The sequence below is a fragment of the Rhipicephalus microplus genome, unplaced genomic scaffold (genome assembly GCF_043290135.1).
Source record: "Rhipicephalus microplus isolate Deutch F79 unplaced genomic scaffold, USDA_Rmic scaffold_18, whole genome shotgun sequence".
Lineage (NCBI taxonomy): Eukaryota > Metazoa > Arthropoda > Arachnida > Ixodida > Ixodidae > Rhipicephalus > Rhipicephalus microplus.
In genome coordinates, this window is record NW_027464591.1 from 4,449,525 (window position 1) to 4,466,604 (window position 17,080).

Here is a 17,080-nt window from a genome sequence, read left to right on the forward strand (position 1 = left end):
TACTTTGTTTACGTGTGCGGTCCACACGTCGCTGTAGAGCGGTGTGCTGGCACTGGCTGCAGAGCCCCTCCTCACAACCAGAAGGCCATTGGAGCACATCTTGGCCCTGGCCACTGAGCAGTGCGAAAGGTTTGATCTTTTTTTTTATATAATGTGCAAATATGCAAAAAAAAAAATGTGCTTTGAGGCACATATTGGAACGCCAAACTGTGCAGAATGAGGTGGCTCATAGAAAGAGGCGATGCTAGACAACATAGCGAAGTTCATTGGACATCTGATATATAGAGGGATTATTCACACCATGGGCATCCTTAGGTATATATTGGAACACCTGTATGCTCATGTCACAAAAAAAAAAAAAAAAAAAAAATACTGAGAAATGTGGCCACCAAAAAACCAAGCAATGCTTCATTTCATGGCACGAACAATGACGCAGCACCTCGGTTCCGATTCTCTTTGTCTATGTGAATAGAAACATTTTGTACATTTATTATTTTTTATCTTATTTCTCGGCAATTTATCTTCACAATGTATATTCTGAATTTCTTTCATTTTGAATATTTTTGCATATATAGTGTTTTTATTGCATTGTTTACTAGCCAGCAACTGAAAGTTGCACACTTTTCACATTTTTATTCATTCCAAAATATTTTTGTTGCTCTACAACATATATTTTTTGGAAAGAGCATTTCATTGTGCAAAATTTGGTATGCTGGAATGACTTTTCGAACCAGCAGAAACTATCTTCCAGAGACATATGAAAAATAACCTGTTTCGCACCATAACGAGAGTTGAAATGGATTTCAGAGCATCTTTTGCACTACATAAGTTTCTATCGAACTTCCTAGTTGCCTCCCTGCCCTTGGAAACAATGTTTCAGAGATCTACACTAGAGCAGCAGCACGCCTCATCAGTGGAACAGCCTCCTCATTTTGTTTGTTGACAGCTCATTGTGCTGTACGATAGTAACTTGATTGCATAATAAGACATGTTCTCTTTTAATGCTGCAATGCTCAAGCTTTCTTTCTAAGCCTATTTTTCTGGTCAAGCTTTGGGTGCAACAAAACCATGTGTAAAAGACAGATGTGCAGAAAGAGATTCCTCAAAAATGTTTTACAGCGAAAGCTGTAATGAGATCAAAACCTCGCTCATGCATGCCACCGTAGTTGTCCGCCGCCGCTGGTGTCCGTAACCACCATCGCTAAATAAGAAAAAAATACCTAGTACCAAGGACACAGTGGGGCTCGAACCCGGGTCCGCTGCTCGAGACTTGTTCGCAAACTTGCCTTAGGCAGGCTTGATGTCGAGAAAGGAATCACGTTAATATGAGTAATAAAGCGTTCTAGAACAGCAAAAGAACAAGGCGGCGTCACACAACGCGAATAGCGTAACGGGTGGCTCGTCCAATGCTCCAACCCAATACAAAAGCCTGTTTTTGATCATTTATAAACTGTGGTCCATACCCACTTCAAGCATAATTGCTCATCAAAGTCAGCCACTGCATGAACAATTGGCACTCAATTCCTAGTAAGTGTTTAGCAGATACAACGCTTCTCAGAAGAATGGCGAAAAATAGCATAGCGAATGCTGGTCTACTACCCAGAAATTATTATTATTGATGCCATAGAGGGTACCCAGCAAGAGTGTTTGCAGCAGTTATCCAATGAGTATTTAAAAAAAGGCTCTCAAAGGCCGCTCTTCCAGCTTTCGCTGTGACTGTGGTGCACCTTCCGTGCAGGCTTGACGTTTTTTTTTTTTTTTTTTTCATTCAGGCGCCACTTCAGAATGAAGACACCTAAGAATTAAGTTTCCAGCTTACTCTGCCACATTTTAAATCACTGCTCTGTGTTCACTTTGAACATCTTTGAACTTCATTTAAAACAAAAAATGCGATCAAAGTAACTGTGACCACAGTGGAAACACAAGAGTTGCAATAAAGCAAGTGACTGCAAGGGCAAAAAGTAAGGGTAATTTTTATCGACTCTACTACAATACACCTCATGCGTGAGTGTTGTAAGAGTTGAGATGCCCTTTGGCAAAACACACTTGTGAGCTGATAGCCATAATTTAGCATTGCTCAACACATTCCTTTGTGACACTTTTTCAATGTGAACATGCATTGCCGACAAGAAATTTACAGAAGCTTTTGGCTTGTAAATCACACCTGGCTTATACAAATTTAGATACTGCATGACAAACCACAGTTGTCACCAGGACCAAATATTGGGTCACTCAATAGGAAAGAAGGAAACGGCCATAACTGAATGGCTAGCAGTGATCATGCTACCTGGTAAGGTTGTCGGTGAGCACCATGCCAGTGAGTTGCGACCAAAAAGGTGCTTGCCGTCGCTCCATCCACCGGTCTGCATGTAATGCCAATACCCGGAACAAAGGCACTGCATATGCACGCAAAAAATATTAGCGCCACTTGATTAGCACAGGCTTTCAAGTTCATTGAAATACATATCAGCAAAACGAATACAGTTTTATACTGCACTACTTCGTTGTAACCTATCTAAAGTACCTCGCAGAAATTCACGCAAAAGCACAGCACTGTTTTAAGTATATACCACACTTTTGTTAAGCTCCGCGCTCTATGTATCAAACACCATTCTATGCAACACCATTGCATGCATGTATCTTTTAAAGGTACACTGAAGGCAAATAACGATTCATGTCAGAGTGAAAGCATAATTTATGACATCTAAAATGGCAATGTTATCAACAGCAGTGTCCTACTTACCGATAAATTAAACTAAATGTATCACACGACGTGCGTCATGAGTGGGACATTTGCGAAATGATCCCGATGACATAAGAGTGTCCGACTACAGTTCGTCACTAGTAATCAGACTAGCTGCATTGAAAAAAGACCCTTTCGTGCATCAAGAGACACAATAAAATACTGCTTGTCTGTTTTTTTTTTTTTATATATATATAAAAAAAAAAAACACCTGGCATTACTATGGTGAATGGTGCGAGTGGTTCAAAAATTCAATTTTCGCCTGGTTTGGCTGAAGCGCCTTGATCTTGGGAAAGTACCGCCATCCACTGTACCCGCCGTCGTGCCCTCGACCTTCTCTCTCCCTCTTCACCCCCTTCTGCATCCTCCAACACTTGGTCTCCAACACTTTTTTTGCAAGATTATTGGTCTCCTTCGCGGTTGCCCTTGGAGACGCGTGGATCTTGCGCTTTGCTTGTGTTTTCCTTTTTCACTCGCGCCTTTTTATCTCCTACGCTCTGCATAACAACCGTAGCGCCCTTTGTTCAGCTTTCTAGCAGCGAGAACCAGCAGTGTGAGGGAAAATGAGCAAGGAACATGCTTCAAAATGCAGATTGCTCACATAGCAAGAATTTGGTTGACGCGTGCCGATGATGATGTAAAATGACGAAAATTAACTCTGTAAGCCTTGCGCAACACAGCTGTGTAACGCAGCCAGGCAGACTATGAGCAAGAAAATTTACTGTTTTGCAGTTAGGAGAACCACTTGCTGCTGTTTGCTATTCGAAAGGGCTGCCACGCTGGTTCAACAACGCAAAAGGCCTCCCTCCCGGTCTGATATACGTACTTCACAAGAAGTGGTGGGTTAAAGATAACTAAATGCTCAGATTTTCTATGAAGCTCCGGGGAAACGGGCTGGTGTTAGCTAGAGCCAACTACAGTGCAGCAAAGGGGAGAAGAGAAGGTGTGCAGTAGAGCACTGAGACAGAGATGTGACGGGTAGTACAATATATGAACTTATAGTCCGACAAAATTTAAAAAGAGAAGAAGCTTCACCCTTATGACTTAAGCGTGGGAGCCAATTGCCACAGAAAAAAAGTAGAGCTGAGTGAATAGCGAAATTTTGGGTGCAAAACGAATTCAAATACTGCAGTGTGAGTGCATAACTAATAGAATATTTTTTAAACAGTTCGAAGTGATATTGCAGAAAAATTTGGAGAGGATTTCTGTGCATAATCTTATCAGATATAGCAACATCAGTGTTTATTTTCACTAGGTTGATGAAGCGCTCCCAAGGTTTTAGTTTATAAGTGCCTTTTCAAGAACGAGGCAACGCAGAGGCCGAATTGTATTAGTGCATGATTTCGTACGATCGCTGCCAGCAAAACTTTGCACGTGAAAGGCAAAGATGCTATTTCTTCAGCCTCTCCTTCTTTTTCAACTTCAGTGGAAGCCCAACCGATGTGGCATAAAAAGTTGTGCTTCCTTCGAGTTAGGAGGTACCAATCTGCCTAGTAGACGTCGACATAAATGAACACTTGAAATTTTAGATGCTACAAATTTAAGGTGTCTGATTTCTTGGACTTCCTGCCCAAATTTCAGGTCTAAAACAGCATTAATTGAGCCCCCACCTCTGCCCCATTTATATGCTTGTGCGAATATTCAAATGTTTTGATTATTTGAACGATTATTACTGTATCCGAATACACCTCGATTCTAATTCAAATTGCTGAAATTTTCAAAAAATTCGAATTGAACAAATAGGGGTATAATTGTCTGCATAAAACCCTCTGTAGAGGTGATTTCACTGCCGTGAAGTGGTGCTTTTTTTTTGGTTAGGTGTGAAAACACCCAACCAAAAAAAATGTGCACTGTCGCGAAACCCCTCTTCAAGGTTAAATGAACATATTACCCGCTCATCAATTCATCATTTTTTTAGTTTAAAAGCTTGTTTTTTAGGTTTGAAAGCTTGTTAAACCAGCTTAAGTACTCTAAATAATAAATAAAAAATAAATAAAATAAATATTAAATAAACTCTAAAACGTAACATATTTTACCAGTTATCACTTGCATTCTACCAAAAGTCCAATCCCACTACTATTGAAAGTTGTTTCCGCTTCCTTTGAGCCAACAAAAATGGCCTTTCCACAAGTCTTGTTGTAACTTTTAAAAAATATTGTGCGGGTTAGTTGGGTCATGACAAATATGCCAATTTCTGCTTATAATATGTGATATATACTATTAGAGCTCAATTCCAAATTATTCAACCAAGATCACTACTTGCTTCGAACCTGAAATTCATATTTGCAAAAGCCTACACAGCTATCCTCTCCATGTTGAAACCACCGTTTTCTCGAGCCAATACAACCGCAATCGTAACAAAACCTAAAAGGCAAATTCGCCGCAATGGCGTAGTGCGTTGAGGCAAAGCTTACTGAAAATCTGTAGGGATTATTTTTGGTTGGATGTTGACTGAATCGTGTCTAAAATATTCGGCCGTAGCAGAGCATGAAAGGCCGCTTTGCCGCTATACGAGAATATAATTAGGTGAAGCATATTACAGGTCTGAAGGGGTCGCTTTCAATTAGACGTTGACTGCATTTGTTTTTGGGAAGTTCGAGTAGTTTGAAAAATGAAAATTCCAGTGCGAATCGAATCGAATACCAAGCACTACTAGAAGAATATTTGAAATTTCGAATATTCGCACACCCCTGAAAAACAGGACTTCAGTTTGTAAGTTTACAAGACGTGCACTCTCCTGAAAATGTGAATTTCGCCTTTGTTATTGCATCGTGATTACTGTATTTACTCGCATAATGCTCACACTCGTATAATTCTCGCACCCCCCACATCGCCTAACAAGAATATGATTTTATTTAATTTTTTTTTGAGTGATCATCGCATCCCCGAAAGCTCCCGCAATAATGTCATCTGCTCGTTCCAGCCACTGATGATGATAGTGCACACTATCTGACGTTATCTCTTAAGCATCAAGCGTACTATTATTGCACGGAGATTCAATCCAATCTAAACCAAGCGAAAGTGGCAAGAGTGCGTTGCGGCGTGTTTTGTATGTTGTGTCAATAATCTTGTCACGTTATGAGGCGATACTGAAGCTACACGGCTGCTTTCAAGTTGAAAGTGATAGATCATGCATTAAACAACGGTAACAGAGCCGCCGGTAGGCCCTTCAGAGTCTACGAGTTTTGTGTTCGCTACTGGTGACGGCAGCTGAAAGCCACCAAGACGCGTTGGGCCTGCCGTGTGCATAAAACCGAGATTGATGGTAAACTTTACTTCTTCAAAAAAAAAAAAAAAAAAAAAAAAAAAAACTGCGGACGATTCTGTTAAATAACCATCAGCACAATAGTGACGTCCTACGCTTACCTTTTGAGGGTTCCTATTAAGCGACGAATGCTACCGCTACGCCCGCAACGCCCACAAGCTTTGCGTATGGTATTCTGACTCTCGACTATTTGCTTGCACTTTTTGTATCTCAAACAAATCTTGCCTTGTGTTGAACTTCTGCTTTTATTGTTGAGGTAAGTTTTAATTAGCACTTCTCAAAGCTTGCTGTTAGTTGCTGTTGTGAGAATCCCTATTTGCGGCCACTTCGTTTTCTTTGTCGCTCTGTAAGTTTTTGTGGAAAGTTTTCCCCATGTAATTCTTGACTGATTGATTTGTGGGGTTTAACGTCCCAAAACCACCATATGATTATGAGAGACGCCGTAGTGGAGGGCTCCGGAAATTTCGACCACCTGGGGTTCTGTAACGTGCACCCAAGTCAGCACATGGGCCTACAACATTTCCGCCTCTAACGGAAATGCAGCCGCCGCAGCCGGGATTCGAACCCGCGACCTGCGGGTCAGCAGCCGAGTACCTTAGCCACTAGACCACCGCGGCGGGGCTCCCCATGTAATTCTCACATCCCTCAACTTTGCATTGGTTTTCCGGCAAAAAAAAAAAAAAAAGTGCGAGGATTATGCGAGTAAATAAAGTATAGTCTGGCGGGCAACTATATGAGTTGCAAGAACTGTTACTGGCCGAAACATTTAATTGCAGGTTATGTTTTGAAACAAAGTAAAACTATGGCTGTAGAAAACTTTGCTTCCCGCAAACTTTTGCTGGATGTCATACTCTGTGATGTTCTCCAAGAGTGGGATCATCGACCCTGTAGCTTACGACACCACTCTGGAATGAGGACACTCATTGATGCTTTCATGCATTTGGCTTTGAGGTGAGGGTGCTACAGCCCCCTTAAGTTGTAAATAGCTATAGTTGCATAGAAATAAATTTTTTAGTGCTCTTTCATTTGCTAGCTTTGACGTTCACCCTAGAAAACCCATCTGAATTGATATGAAAATGGCAAATTGGAAGTTGGTGACCAATGTTCCTGGGCGAGTGACCTCCCAAACAATACACTAAACAGCAGGCCAAACAACCAATTCAAGACAGACCAAAGTAGCACTCACAGAAACATGACTGCTTCTTGACTTGCTGAGGTTGGGGTAAGCAGAGGTTTCCTTTCCTTAGCACTATCTCCGCCTCCAAGTTGGTCCTGGAATGCAGAGGGACAGCAACACTAAGGACAAGAACAAACCCGAGCTGCCAGGTTCACTAAACAAACTTGCTTGATACTTTAAACATGCAAACCCCATCTAGACTCTTCATTAAAAAATGCTATAAACGATGTAAAAGAAAATCAGGGAACTGCTCTATTGTAACAAGCCTCGCTGCCAGCTATGCTGCGAAGCCAACTACGGCCACAAAGAGCAAGATTTAAAGACACAAAAAGTGCAATAAACGCAGCCTCTGAGCACCAACACTTGGCAGCCACTATGCAGTAGGAGAAAAACAAAACTAATGAATGTGCTTGATTAGACCGAACAGCTTTGAAAGGAGAAATATTGCTGCATCAAAGCAAAGCTTCATCATGCTGACAGGCTTTCCTTGTCTAAAACATGCTCTCACCTGGCGATGGAGCAGAGAAACAGCACCAGACCATGTGAGTTGGGCAAACACGAGATAGTCCGATACTGACTGAATGTTGCGTTGGTAAGGTCCTCCATGAAGGGCCGCATCTCTTTTATCGACAGCTCCTGGATCAATAAACATGCATACATATGAGGAGCTTTTTTTCTAAATGAATCCAATCCAAAACAAAAGGTAGCCCAAATAAACTTGCATTGGCCCATAAATACTCTCAACTTACCTCTAAAACAGTCATAACGAATTTCGAATTATTATCATTATTATTCTATTATTGCTGTTTAAGAGTAAATCTGAAGAATGTGTATGTGCTAACAGAGCTTTATTTGAGCTAGTTTGGCTTTGGATTTGGCCCATTTAGAAAAAAAGCTCCTCATATCAAGGCATAAGTGAGGGCACCAAGGCAACGGTGGATTTTCTTTTTCCCAAGTGTATAAATTAGGTTTTAATACCAGGTACAAGTACATTGTGATACAAGCCTTTTCCGGGTAGGTAGTAGGTGCATGCGCGCTGCCGTCGATGCAGATTTGCGCCAAGATTTTTGAAGGCCAAGTCGCAACGACAATTGCGAATCATGCGACGCCTAGTGTCACAAACATGAATACAATTCCCCCAAAGAAAGGTGCGAATACAGCCCTCCGAGATTACCTATTGGCACGCGGTGGGCAATTTTGGAGCCTAAGGGCCACCAATTTCAATTTCGGCAATCCCCACTAGAAGTGCTGTTCGCACCCGGAAAAGACCCAATGTCTATATCTAACATGGCATATTGGTACATTATAGTATCATTTATATATAACACCTGTAGAGTCCTTTAGAAATGAAACGTAGTTTCATGAAAGAAGGGGAGTTTAAAGGTTATTTTTCTTTGTTAACAACTTTGATTAAAACTAATAGACAATCAACCTAAGACCTAATCAGTTCTAAATAGGTTAAATTAAGTCTAATTAGTGCTAAATATGACTGTCAATTTAATGCTTATTACCATAAAAACTCTCGTGTAGGTTGGACCTGCATATAGTCTCTCCGGACCTCATCCACACCATATACACGCGCTTTATGTGGTCGTTAAATGGCTTACCGAGGAACACATCAAGCAGCTGCAGCTGGGATGTCATCCCTTCCAGGATAACGTCGAGCTCAGTGCGGGAGTTGCGCGGCAATCGCTTCACGAAGTCGGACAGATTACATCGAAATGCGTCGAGCAGAAACATTGACGGGAACCCTAGCAGTGCCCCGGGTTGTCGACACCACATGGACATGATCCAGTGAAGTACGAGTGATTCAACCATCAACCCCTTGTCCTGGCAGCGGACGACAACATTTCTTGGGAACTTCTCCTCCTTCTGCAGCGTCTTTCCTTTGAACATGACGTAGGGTGGCAGCCTGCACCCATCTGTCATGCAGGCCAACATTACAGTCACGTGCATTTTCTCATTCCCAGTTGATCGCACGGTAAGTTGCCTGGAGCCTTTTTTGTGAACTGTCAGAGCCGAGGGCATATCGATGAACACAGGCGTCTAATCAGTGTTTCCGATCTGGCCCAGCTGAAAGGAGACTGTTTTTCGCAAGGAAATCATGCGCCTCTGAAAGCTCGCAGGCAGCTCTTCGTCTTTTTTTGGCAGTTTTTGTGATATCGACGCATGCTAACGTAGGGAAAATTCTGCACGACGCATGAAGCGGGACACCCATTGCTTGCTCACCTTGAAGACAGTCTGTTCAATACCTTGATCTCGCGCAATCTCCCGTGCCTTTACTTGCAGCAGCTTAATGTTGACAGCAATTTGCGCAGCCTGTTGCTCCAAAACAAACTTCACCAGTTCTTGTTCAACATTACGAAAAGCTCCATGTCTCAGCCCCCGAAAACTTCTTCGTTGGCCGCTGCATACAAAAAGGGGTCCTTTCTTCTTCCAGCCGTGAATGTACCACTCGTCTACGCTGAAATGCTGCCCTGCAGCACAGTCGCCGATGGTTTAAGCAACTAAGACAGCCTTTTCTTTAAAGGCAGCCAAATACTGCCTTCCCGGAGCTGGCATAGCGTAAAGTCACAGACGTAAAATCGTTGTCATTGTTACATGCATCAAGTGGTTGCAGTGGCCACTGTTGGACTCCTGTACGACAAACATCACTAATGCTACAACGCTACCTACTGCAGAAGCATGCAGACACCTGATGATGATGATAGCACAGCATATTGCCGAAACCAAAATTATGAATTCGAGCCGAAAATTCTTGGGATTTGCAAAGAGTAGTCCGAGGCAGAAATTTTGCATTGTAAAATCTAGAAAAAAAAAACGGGCTATACGCGGGTTTTTATATTAAGTTGTGTATGATCAAACCATGCCCACAAGAGATACTTGAGTTTTATGTGGTCTAGCAATGCTAATTAAAGGTGGAGGTTACACTTGAAGGGCAACTTTTTCATTTATGTATAGATCTGAACGAAATTTTCATAGTTTGTGTATTTAGATGCGCAGATTCTGAAAATGTAATTACTTTTTGATAGGTCAAGTAGTTTTCAATGTACTCTACAATCAATATATAACCTGGGTCCATTGTTTGGAGCCTAATTGGCATCTAAGCAGGAAGCATCAAAACATTGGCGACAGTGTAGAAACAATGTAGGATGTTTAAGGAGTGCAAAATGCTATAACCACCGTCACTTGTCACGCATGTGACCCAATTAAAAAGATTTTTCATCTGTATATTGACTTCAAAATAGGTATATTGCATGCTGCATGCACTTATCTTTTTGTAAAAAAAAAAGTATGCTGATAGCTCGAATGGGACAGAAGTTATTTTCTCTCCAACTAATCAAATGTGCTAAATTTGCTGTTTTGAACAAACGAAGAAAAACGTTTCAAAACACCTTTATTAAAAAATACTAATATAATCTTATAAAAATGCACTAGGGGCATAATCTGGATGCATCCCATCCTTATGCTTCTTCTTAATCAGCTTTCTCAGTCTTTGGGATGCTTCTATTTATTTGAGGTCACACTCTGATGACAGTCCTTCTTCCTAGCTCTCGGAAATGTGCTGCTGAATATCGTGAGTGTCAAGCTGGTCTAGAATCGCAGCAAATGCATTGACATTGCCCGTGTTGAAGCACAGCCCAGCTTCTACAACAGCAGCTTGCACTGCAAGAACAGAAGCTTGCTGCTCCTTTGATACCAAACTCTAAATCACGGATTGGAGGCTTCGTGAGACTTCTGAGTTTTGCCTTGCTGACATCTTGCCTTGCTGCTGCACTACTTGACTGAAAAGCTCTCAATTTCTCGCGCTGTTGCCGACACGACAGAAGACCCTGAAGCGTTGTGGTTGTCTCGCGGGCATGCGCGTCATGATCTTCACTGGCACTGATCACATCAGCGTCTACCCGCACACGGCCGGAGTCGACATCCCGCACGCTGTCAGGGAGACCAATGTCTAAGCGCACTTCACCGTTGCCGGTAGCATCGGCGGGGTCATAATCCACAGAGTGTCGGCTATTCGGGGAAGCCGCACGAGGAACTATCTTCGATTACGATGACGTTATCAAGACGGTGTTATCAAATATAGTCTGCGCTTGACCCCACGAAGCAGTAGCAGCACCATTGGGCTTTCTGCCTCTGCCAAAATGATGCCGCGATCAGGACTTTTTCGCACCGCCGGGCATAGCGAGATGCACAAGCACGTTAGGGAAATGAGTCACGACAGCTTCGCAAGGGCGATAGATAGCCTTTTAAAATGGCAGCAGACACTGCCAGCAAGTTTTCCTGGCCAATCCGAAAATGCAATTTCGGTCCCATGCGTCAAGCAACCAATGAAATGGCGCGCTGCGCGTAATGTTGACTTCGCTTTTTTTGTTTTTGTGAGGAGCACATAGTTGTCTACTAGAAAGCTAGAAACGCGACTTTTCCAAGACCAAAATGGCGCTGGTGTTGCGCAAAGTCACGTGCCGTCGGCGGCTGAAGTACGGCTAGTTTACACTTTCACTTGCGTGAAGTTGCTCTCTTTATGGGTTATAACTTGAGAAATAAGTCGAATTTCGAAGCCAAACTTTGCTGATAGGTGTGAAAGGGCATCGGTAACGTGAAAATGACGAGAGGAGAAATGCGATTTTTGAGTCGTTTTTTTACTTCTAAGTGTCGCGTCCCACCATATGCCCAATTAAGCTGAATTGAAATTGAGCCAAGCCGGGACTAGCTAAAAAACCACCAACTCTGCCTTGCGCCTCTAGTGCAAGCTGTCCACATCTCCCCTCCCCCGTTTCTGTTTCTGTCTTTTGTTGCCGTCATGCCTTACACTTCAGAGTATGTACCGTGAACCTACACGTCACATCAGCCATTCTTTCAAGGCTTTACTGTATACACACATTTGTGCATAAACAACACCTGTGAATACTTACCTCAACCATGGGCTTATGTGAAAGCATTGCAGACAGGTCTTGCAACAGTTGAGCATTGGGTGTACATCCTTTGCGCACCAGTGCACCTCGGGGATCCTCAGGGTGCAGCGGAAGAACAGAGTTTGCAAGTTGTCTGCACAGCGGGCACCAGTACTCTCCTCGCTCAACTGCAACAGTCTGCAACCGCTGGCTTTGTTGACTCTGCAGAAAATAAATCACAGGAGCCATGAGGCATTTTTCTTTGAGACATACATATTATTCCACACATTAAGCATGGCACAACTACTGTTTCTTGTGATAGAAAGCTGACAATGCATCTGAGACTTTGGATTTGGGAAATCGGGATAGAAAACATGGCCCTGTGAAGTTAGAAGACTCTACAACAATGTAAAAGATTTACAGGTGAAGCACTTGTCAGTCAGCACAGAAACGAAATGGAACCATACAAACATGGTCTCACATTCAGCTGAAATGTGTGCCTACAGATAAGACATGCTTCAATAATATACAGTGGTGACCTTGTTATTTCAATGTCACTAGAACCATGAAGAATTTTTGAGTCAAACGGGCTTTTGAATTATTGAAGCATACAAAAAACGGAAACCAGATAGCGCTGAACTACTGAAAATAATGAGAGGTCCTGTTATGACACATTTGGTTGTTGGCAATTGCAAGGGTTGTTATGTTTTCCAGCAGTTCATGACCCAAATCTTGTGGTGAACCCCGGGAAAACATGGCCCTGTGAAGTTAGAAGACAATACCCTACAACAATGTAAAAGATTTACAGGTGAAGCACTTGTCAGTCAGCACAAAAGCGAAATGAAACCATACAAACATGGTCTCACATTCAGCTGAAATGTGTGCCTACAGATAAGACGTGCTTCAATAAAGTACAGTGGTGACACACAGACTTATGTGTCACATGCTTCTTGCAGTATAAGTGCATAATTTTTGCCACCATAGTGTACAGTATTTACTTGCATAACGAGCCCACCTTTTTTTCAGAAAGGTTTTCAGAACACCAATTTGGGAGGAGAGTTCATTATGCGGGAGAAAAAAAGTCACGGGAGTTATAACAGCGACCATTTCGCATGACGGTTCTGCTTGTTCTGGCCTACGTATTCCGCGACGAATCTTTTTGGTAGCCTGGAGCTCTTCTTGTTTTCTCCCGTAACGAACGTGCGTGGATCGATGCCGAAGTGCAGTCCAGCTGCTCGGTTCCCGTGCTCCAGCGCATGCTCAACCAACTACGTTCAAAACTAGCCCTGTAGTTAGCGTATCCGCCAAACGTGCCCTGTACAGCAGGTGTCTAACTAAGTTATCTACGACAAATCCAACAACAAAAAGGCAGCGTCGGATGGCGGTGCGGTTGCGCTTTGCATGACCTCCGAGATGGCAGGCGCGTGGCGTGTTTCTATATAGTGCGCCTGCCAGCTCGAAGGCATGCGCTTTGTTTTATTGCGATTGCAATTATATGGCCACTTTAAGCTGGATTTCGCCGCCGGCGTCAGCGACTATGTCATGCACTGTATATGTACATATATATTAAATCTCAAGGAAAAAAAAATTCCCAGAAAAAAAGACTCCGGCGTGCGGAAACAGACGTGGGACCTCCGCTTCGTGAATGCGAGGCGTTAACCGTTGAGCCACCGAGAGATACCTCTTTCAACATTCAAACGGCAAGCTATTCATATCTATGACGTACCGCTGTTGGCCGGCATCTCACAGGGCCGGGGGGGGGAGAACTATCGTGTTTTTAGCATTATCAGCAAGATGGCGGCTCTCATCTCTCAGGCGTACTTTGGCCCGCGTAGAGAATAAAGGGGGTGTACGCTCGATCGCGCGCCCTTATCTCGCAGTGGAGGGAATCTTACATCTTGGCTATCCTTAGGGTTTCATCAGAACGACTCTGTTGTAGTTACTAGGCCCACGAAGGTAACTGCAATCATTGCACAGCCTTCGTTTGCAAAAATGGCGCACCTTTCAGACACAGCGAAGTAACAACTGAGACGCTTATTCGCGTCAATCTGTACTTGTGAGTATGTTTCATGCATCCTTTGTGCGTGAGAAACGCAGGGCACGTTTTGATCTGCTTGCCATTCTGTGCGTTACCTTCCAATTTCTTGCTATCTCGTTCATTGCTTCACCTTTGCGGCAAAGCTGTGACTTTTTTTTGCTTTGTTTTCAAGCCGCTGTGCTTGCGTGGTACTATAAGCAAAGAGGTTTTTCCTGCATTCGACAGATGGCACTCCGCTGCAAAAGGCGCAACTTAAATTTTGATTGACGTCATACATGTTTGCGCTGCTCACAACTGTTTAGCATGGTTGCGAAACTATGTTTGGACTTTTATTGTGTTGTTATATTGTGATTTAATGGCTTCGTATAACGCTTTTTCTTGATATAACGTTTTTATAACACTGGCTTTCATCGCGAAATAATATGAACAGATACATTAAAAAATTTTAATTTTTTTCGAGGACCAAGGTGGGGGTGGGTTCATTATGCGAGTGGGTTCATTATGCAAGTAAATACGATAATTCACCCACCATTCTCTTCAAGAGAAGAATGAAAATAATACAAGCCAGTCTGAGAGAATTCGCTGTGTGCTGTGGCTGCAAAACCTGATCACTGAAGCTTTTGAAGTAGCCTTTGGAAGCAACAGCTTTTTTAGCAGCCTCAGTGCACCATCTCCCTAAGCGACCGCATATCGGAGGTTCGCATACATTGAGAACTCTACAAAACTGCCTTTAATTTTTTTTCTACTGAGTCCCCAAAAAATGGGTGAATTCTTGCACCATGATGCACAGACTTTGAGAGCAGCATGTGACAGCTGTGTTTAGGTAAAGCGTGCCTTCTCTGCAGGTGCATATTTTTGCTGACTGAGAGAAGGGTTTAAAAACAAATTTTCTTTTTCACCCTGACAGCAATGTGGCTGGGGTACTTTGCCTATCGACCATAGACATCAGTGCGTGGCGATGTCTTGTGGCTCCAAAGATCTGTTACGCCCACTGATTTGTTATGAAATTGCAAATTGGGATGTCGAGTCCACAGGTTTGAGGTGAAATCGTGATCAGAAATAGCTACACAGCCCCCAATAGTTTCTAATTAGTCAAAGTGGTGTTGGCCACTGCTTCAAATTGTCCACCAAAACTTCCATAGCATGTATGAGGCCCGCTGAAACTCTTCACATTAAGTGCAACTTCAAAATGAGCAACTTCAAATGAATGAGGTTTTATTGTATATAAGCTGTATGAGTGAAGGCAATTCCACTATTAAAATGTCCCAAAAATTGGAAGAACACAGTACAGTAAAATCTCGATACAACAAATCTCAAGGGACCGCTAAAGATCATTTGTTATTTTGAAAAGTCGTTGTAGTGGAAGTATTAAAAATTTGCGCAAAAGTTGTAAACGAAAACACGTGAGTAGTCTACCTGCGCTGTGTTATGCTCTAAAAAATGAGAAAAAACAAGCTCAAAATACTACGAAACCAGTGCATGTTTATTTGAGGAAGAGCGCAATCTATCTTGATGATGTGGGCAGCTAGACTGCTGAAAAATAAACTCTTGAGCGTGCGCATCTTTTTTTACGCACTGCGACTTATGGACGTTAAATACCGATTCTTCACGTTGGTTTGCGCATGACAGTTGCATCATGGACAAAGAGGGTAATGTTCTAAGGTTTGTAGCTAAGTGATAGTAAAAAAGGGCATAGGCACAGGGATTGTGAATCAACAGCTTACCTTACAAAAACCACAGCTTGGAATTGCTACTGCTCAAAGCTCTTGCCTGTGGTTACTGATACAAGCAAAATTGGGAAACACTGTGCGCGACGCTATTTTTTTCACTCACATCAACCTTTAAAAAGTACAAAAACAGTGCACATTTCAACATTCGCAGGATGTGCTCACCCTTTGGGACAGCATGTAGGACTTGTGGCAGTCCAGATGGAGGTAATGGCCACACGTCTGCACATGTACTCCACCCTCCCAGCCTATGTTCACCGACTGTGACAGTGGAAACTGAAATCGACAAGAAAAACAGAAGTGACAGAGCCACATAAAGTCGCCGTGAAGTGTAGGTCCTTAAGAAATCATCAGGCAAAACAGTGATTTTTCCGAATAACTAGGTAAAAAAAGCTTTCATGCACTGATGCGCTTTATACAACCGACAGCATCAAGGACCAAAGCAGCAAGATTTAGCGGTTGTCAGTTGTGCTCAACGTGTACTTACATATAAATGCAAACAAACACTAACTAGTCCGCTTTTTCACTAACGTGCATCCAAATTTATTTAATGTAGACCATGTGTGCAAGAACATTACTAACTTGGCGAGCACATCTGTCACCGTGGAAGAGGAGAATGTGTGTCATTAGAACTACAGCATGATTCATTACTTCTTCATTAAATGGCTAACATAAATGAGTACATAGAACTGCACCTTAAACCTAATTGACGCTCATCACATACTGATAAAGGTGCTTTGTTGAGCATATTGTGAATGAAGAAAAATGCAATCCACACGGTGCATTATTACTGCAACGGAGTTTAATAGCGATGCCAGGTAGTAGGCAGACGGCCAATACGGACAAAAATACTCGAACAGTCCAGCGTCCACAGCTCGTGGGCATGCTCACCCTTGGCACTAAGAGATGGTCCCACTGGTCATTGCCTTGTGAATTCACCACTACAATACCCCGGCCATGAAGACGAGCCATCCTGGCGACTCAAGGTGACGAGAGAACAGGAGGGTCGTAGCAGGGCTTTAGGCGACTGATGTGGACCATCTTACAACCAAGGCAGCGCTTATTCGTGGACTGCTAGAGTGGTTTAATCACATAGGTGACAGAAGAGGGGTGCTGGATGACGCGGTAAGGGCCAGTATACTTTGGTGCAAACTTAGGAGTCAGTCCAGGAGAGTGGAAAGGCAGTTGGAGCCACACGAGAGAACAGATGAGGAAAGTGTCCTGGACAAGATCAC

The 17,080-nt window shown here is 42.9% G+C and overlaps 1 protein-coding gene across 4 annotated transcripts in view; it reads right to left on the bottom strand.

The window, feature by feature from the left end:
* Nucleotides 1–17,080, bottom strand: part of LOC119178514 (Ubr3 ubiquitin ligase) — a 155,701-nt gene that overhangs the window by 27,887 nt on the left and 110,734 nt on the right. For all 4 annotated transcript variants that reach the window (XM_037429720.2, XM_037429721.2, XM_075883514.1 and 1 more), the window contains 5 exons: nucleotides 16,011–16,121; nucleotides 12,102–12,302; nucleotides 7,694–7,821; nucleotides 7,195–7,280; nucleotides 2,288–2,396 (listed from right to left, as the gene is read on the bottom strand). In XM_037429720.2, coding sequence (XP_037285617.2) covers nucleotides 2,288–2,396; nucleotides 7,195–7,280; nucleotides 7,694–7,821; nucleotides 12,102–12,302; nucleotides 16,011–16,121 — 635 coding nt within the window. The remainder of the gene's footprint in view (nucleotides 1–2,287; nucleotides 2,397–7,194; nucleotides 7,281–7,693; nucleotides 7,822–12,101; nucleotides 12,303–16,010; nucleotides 16,122–17,080) is intronic.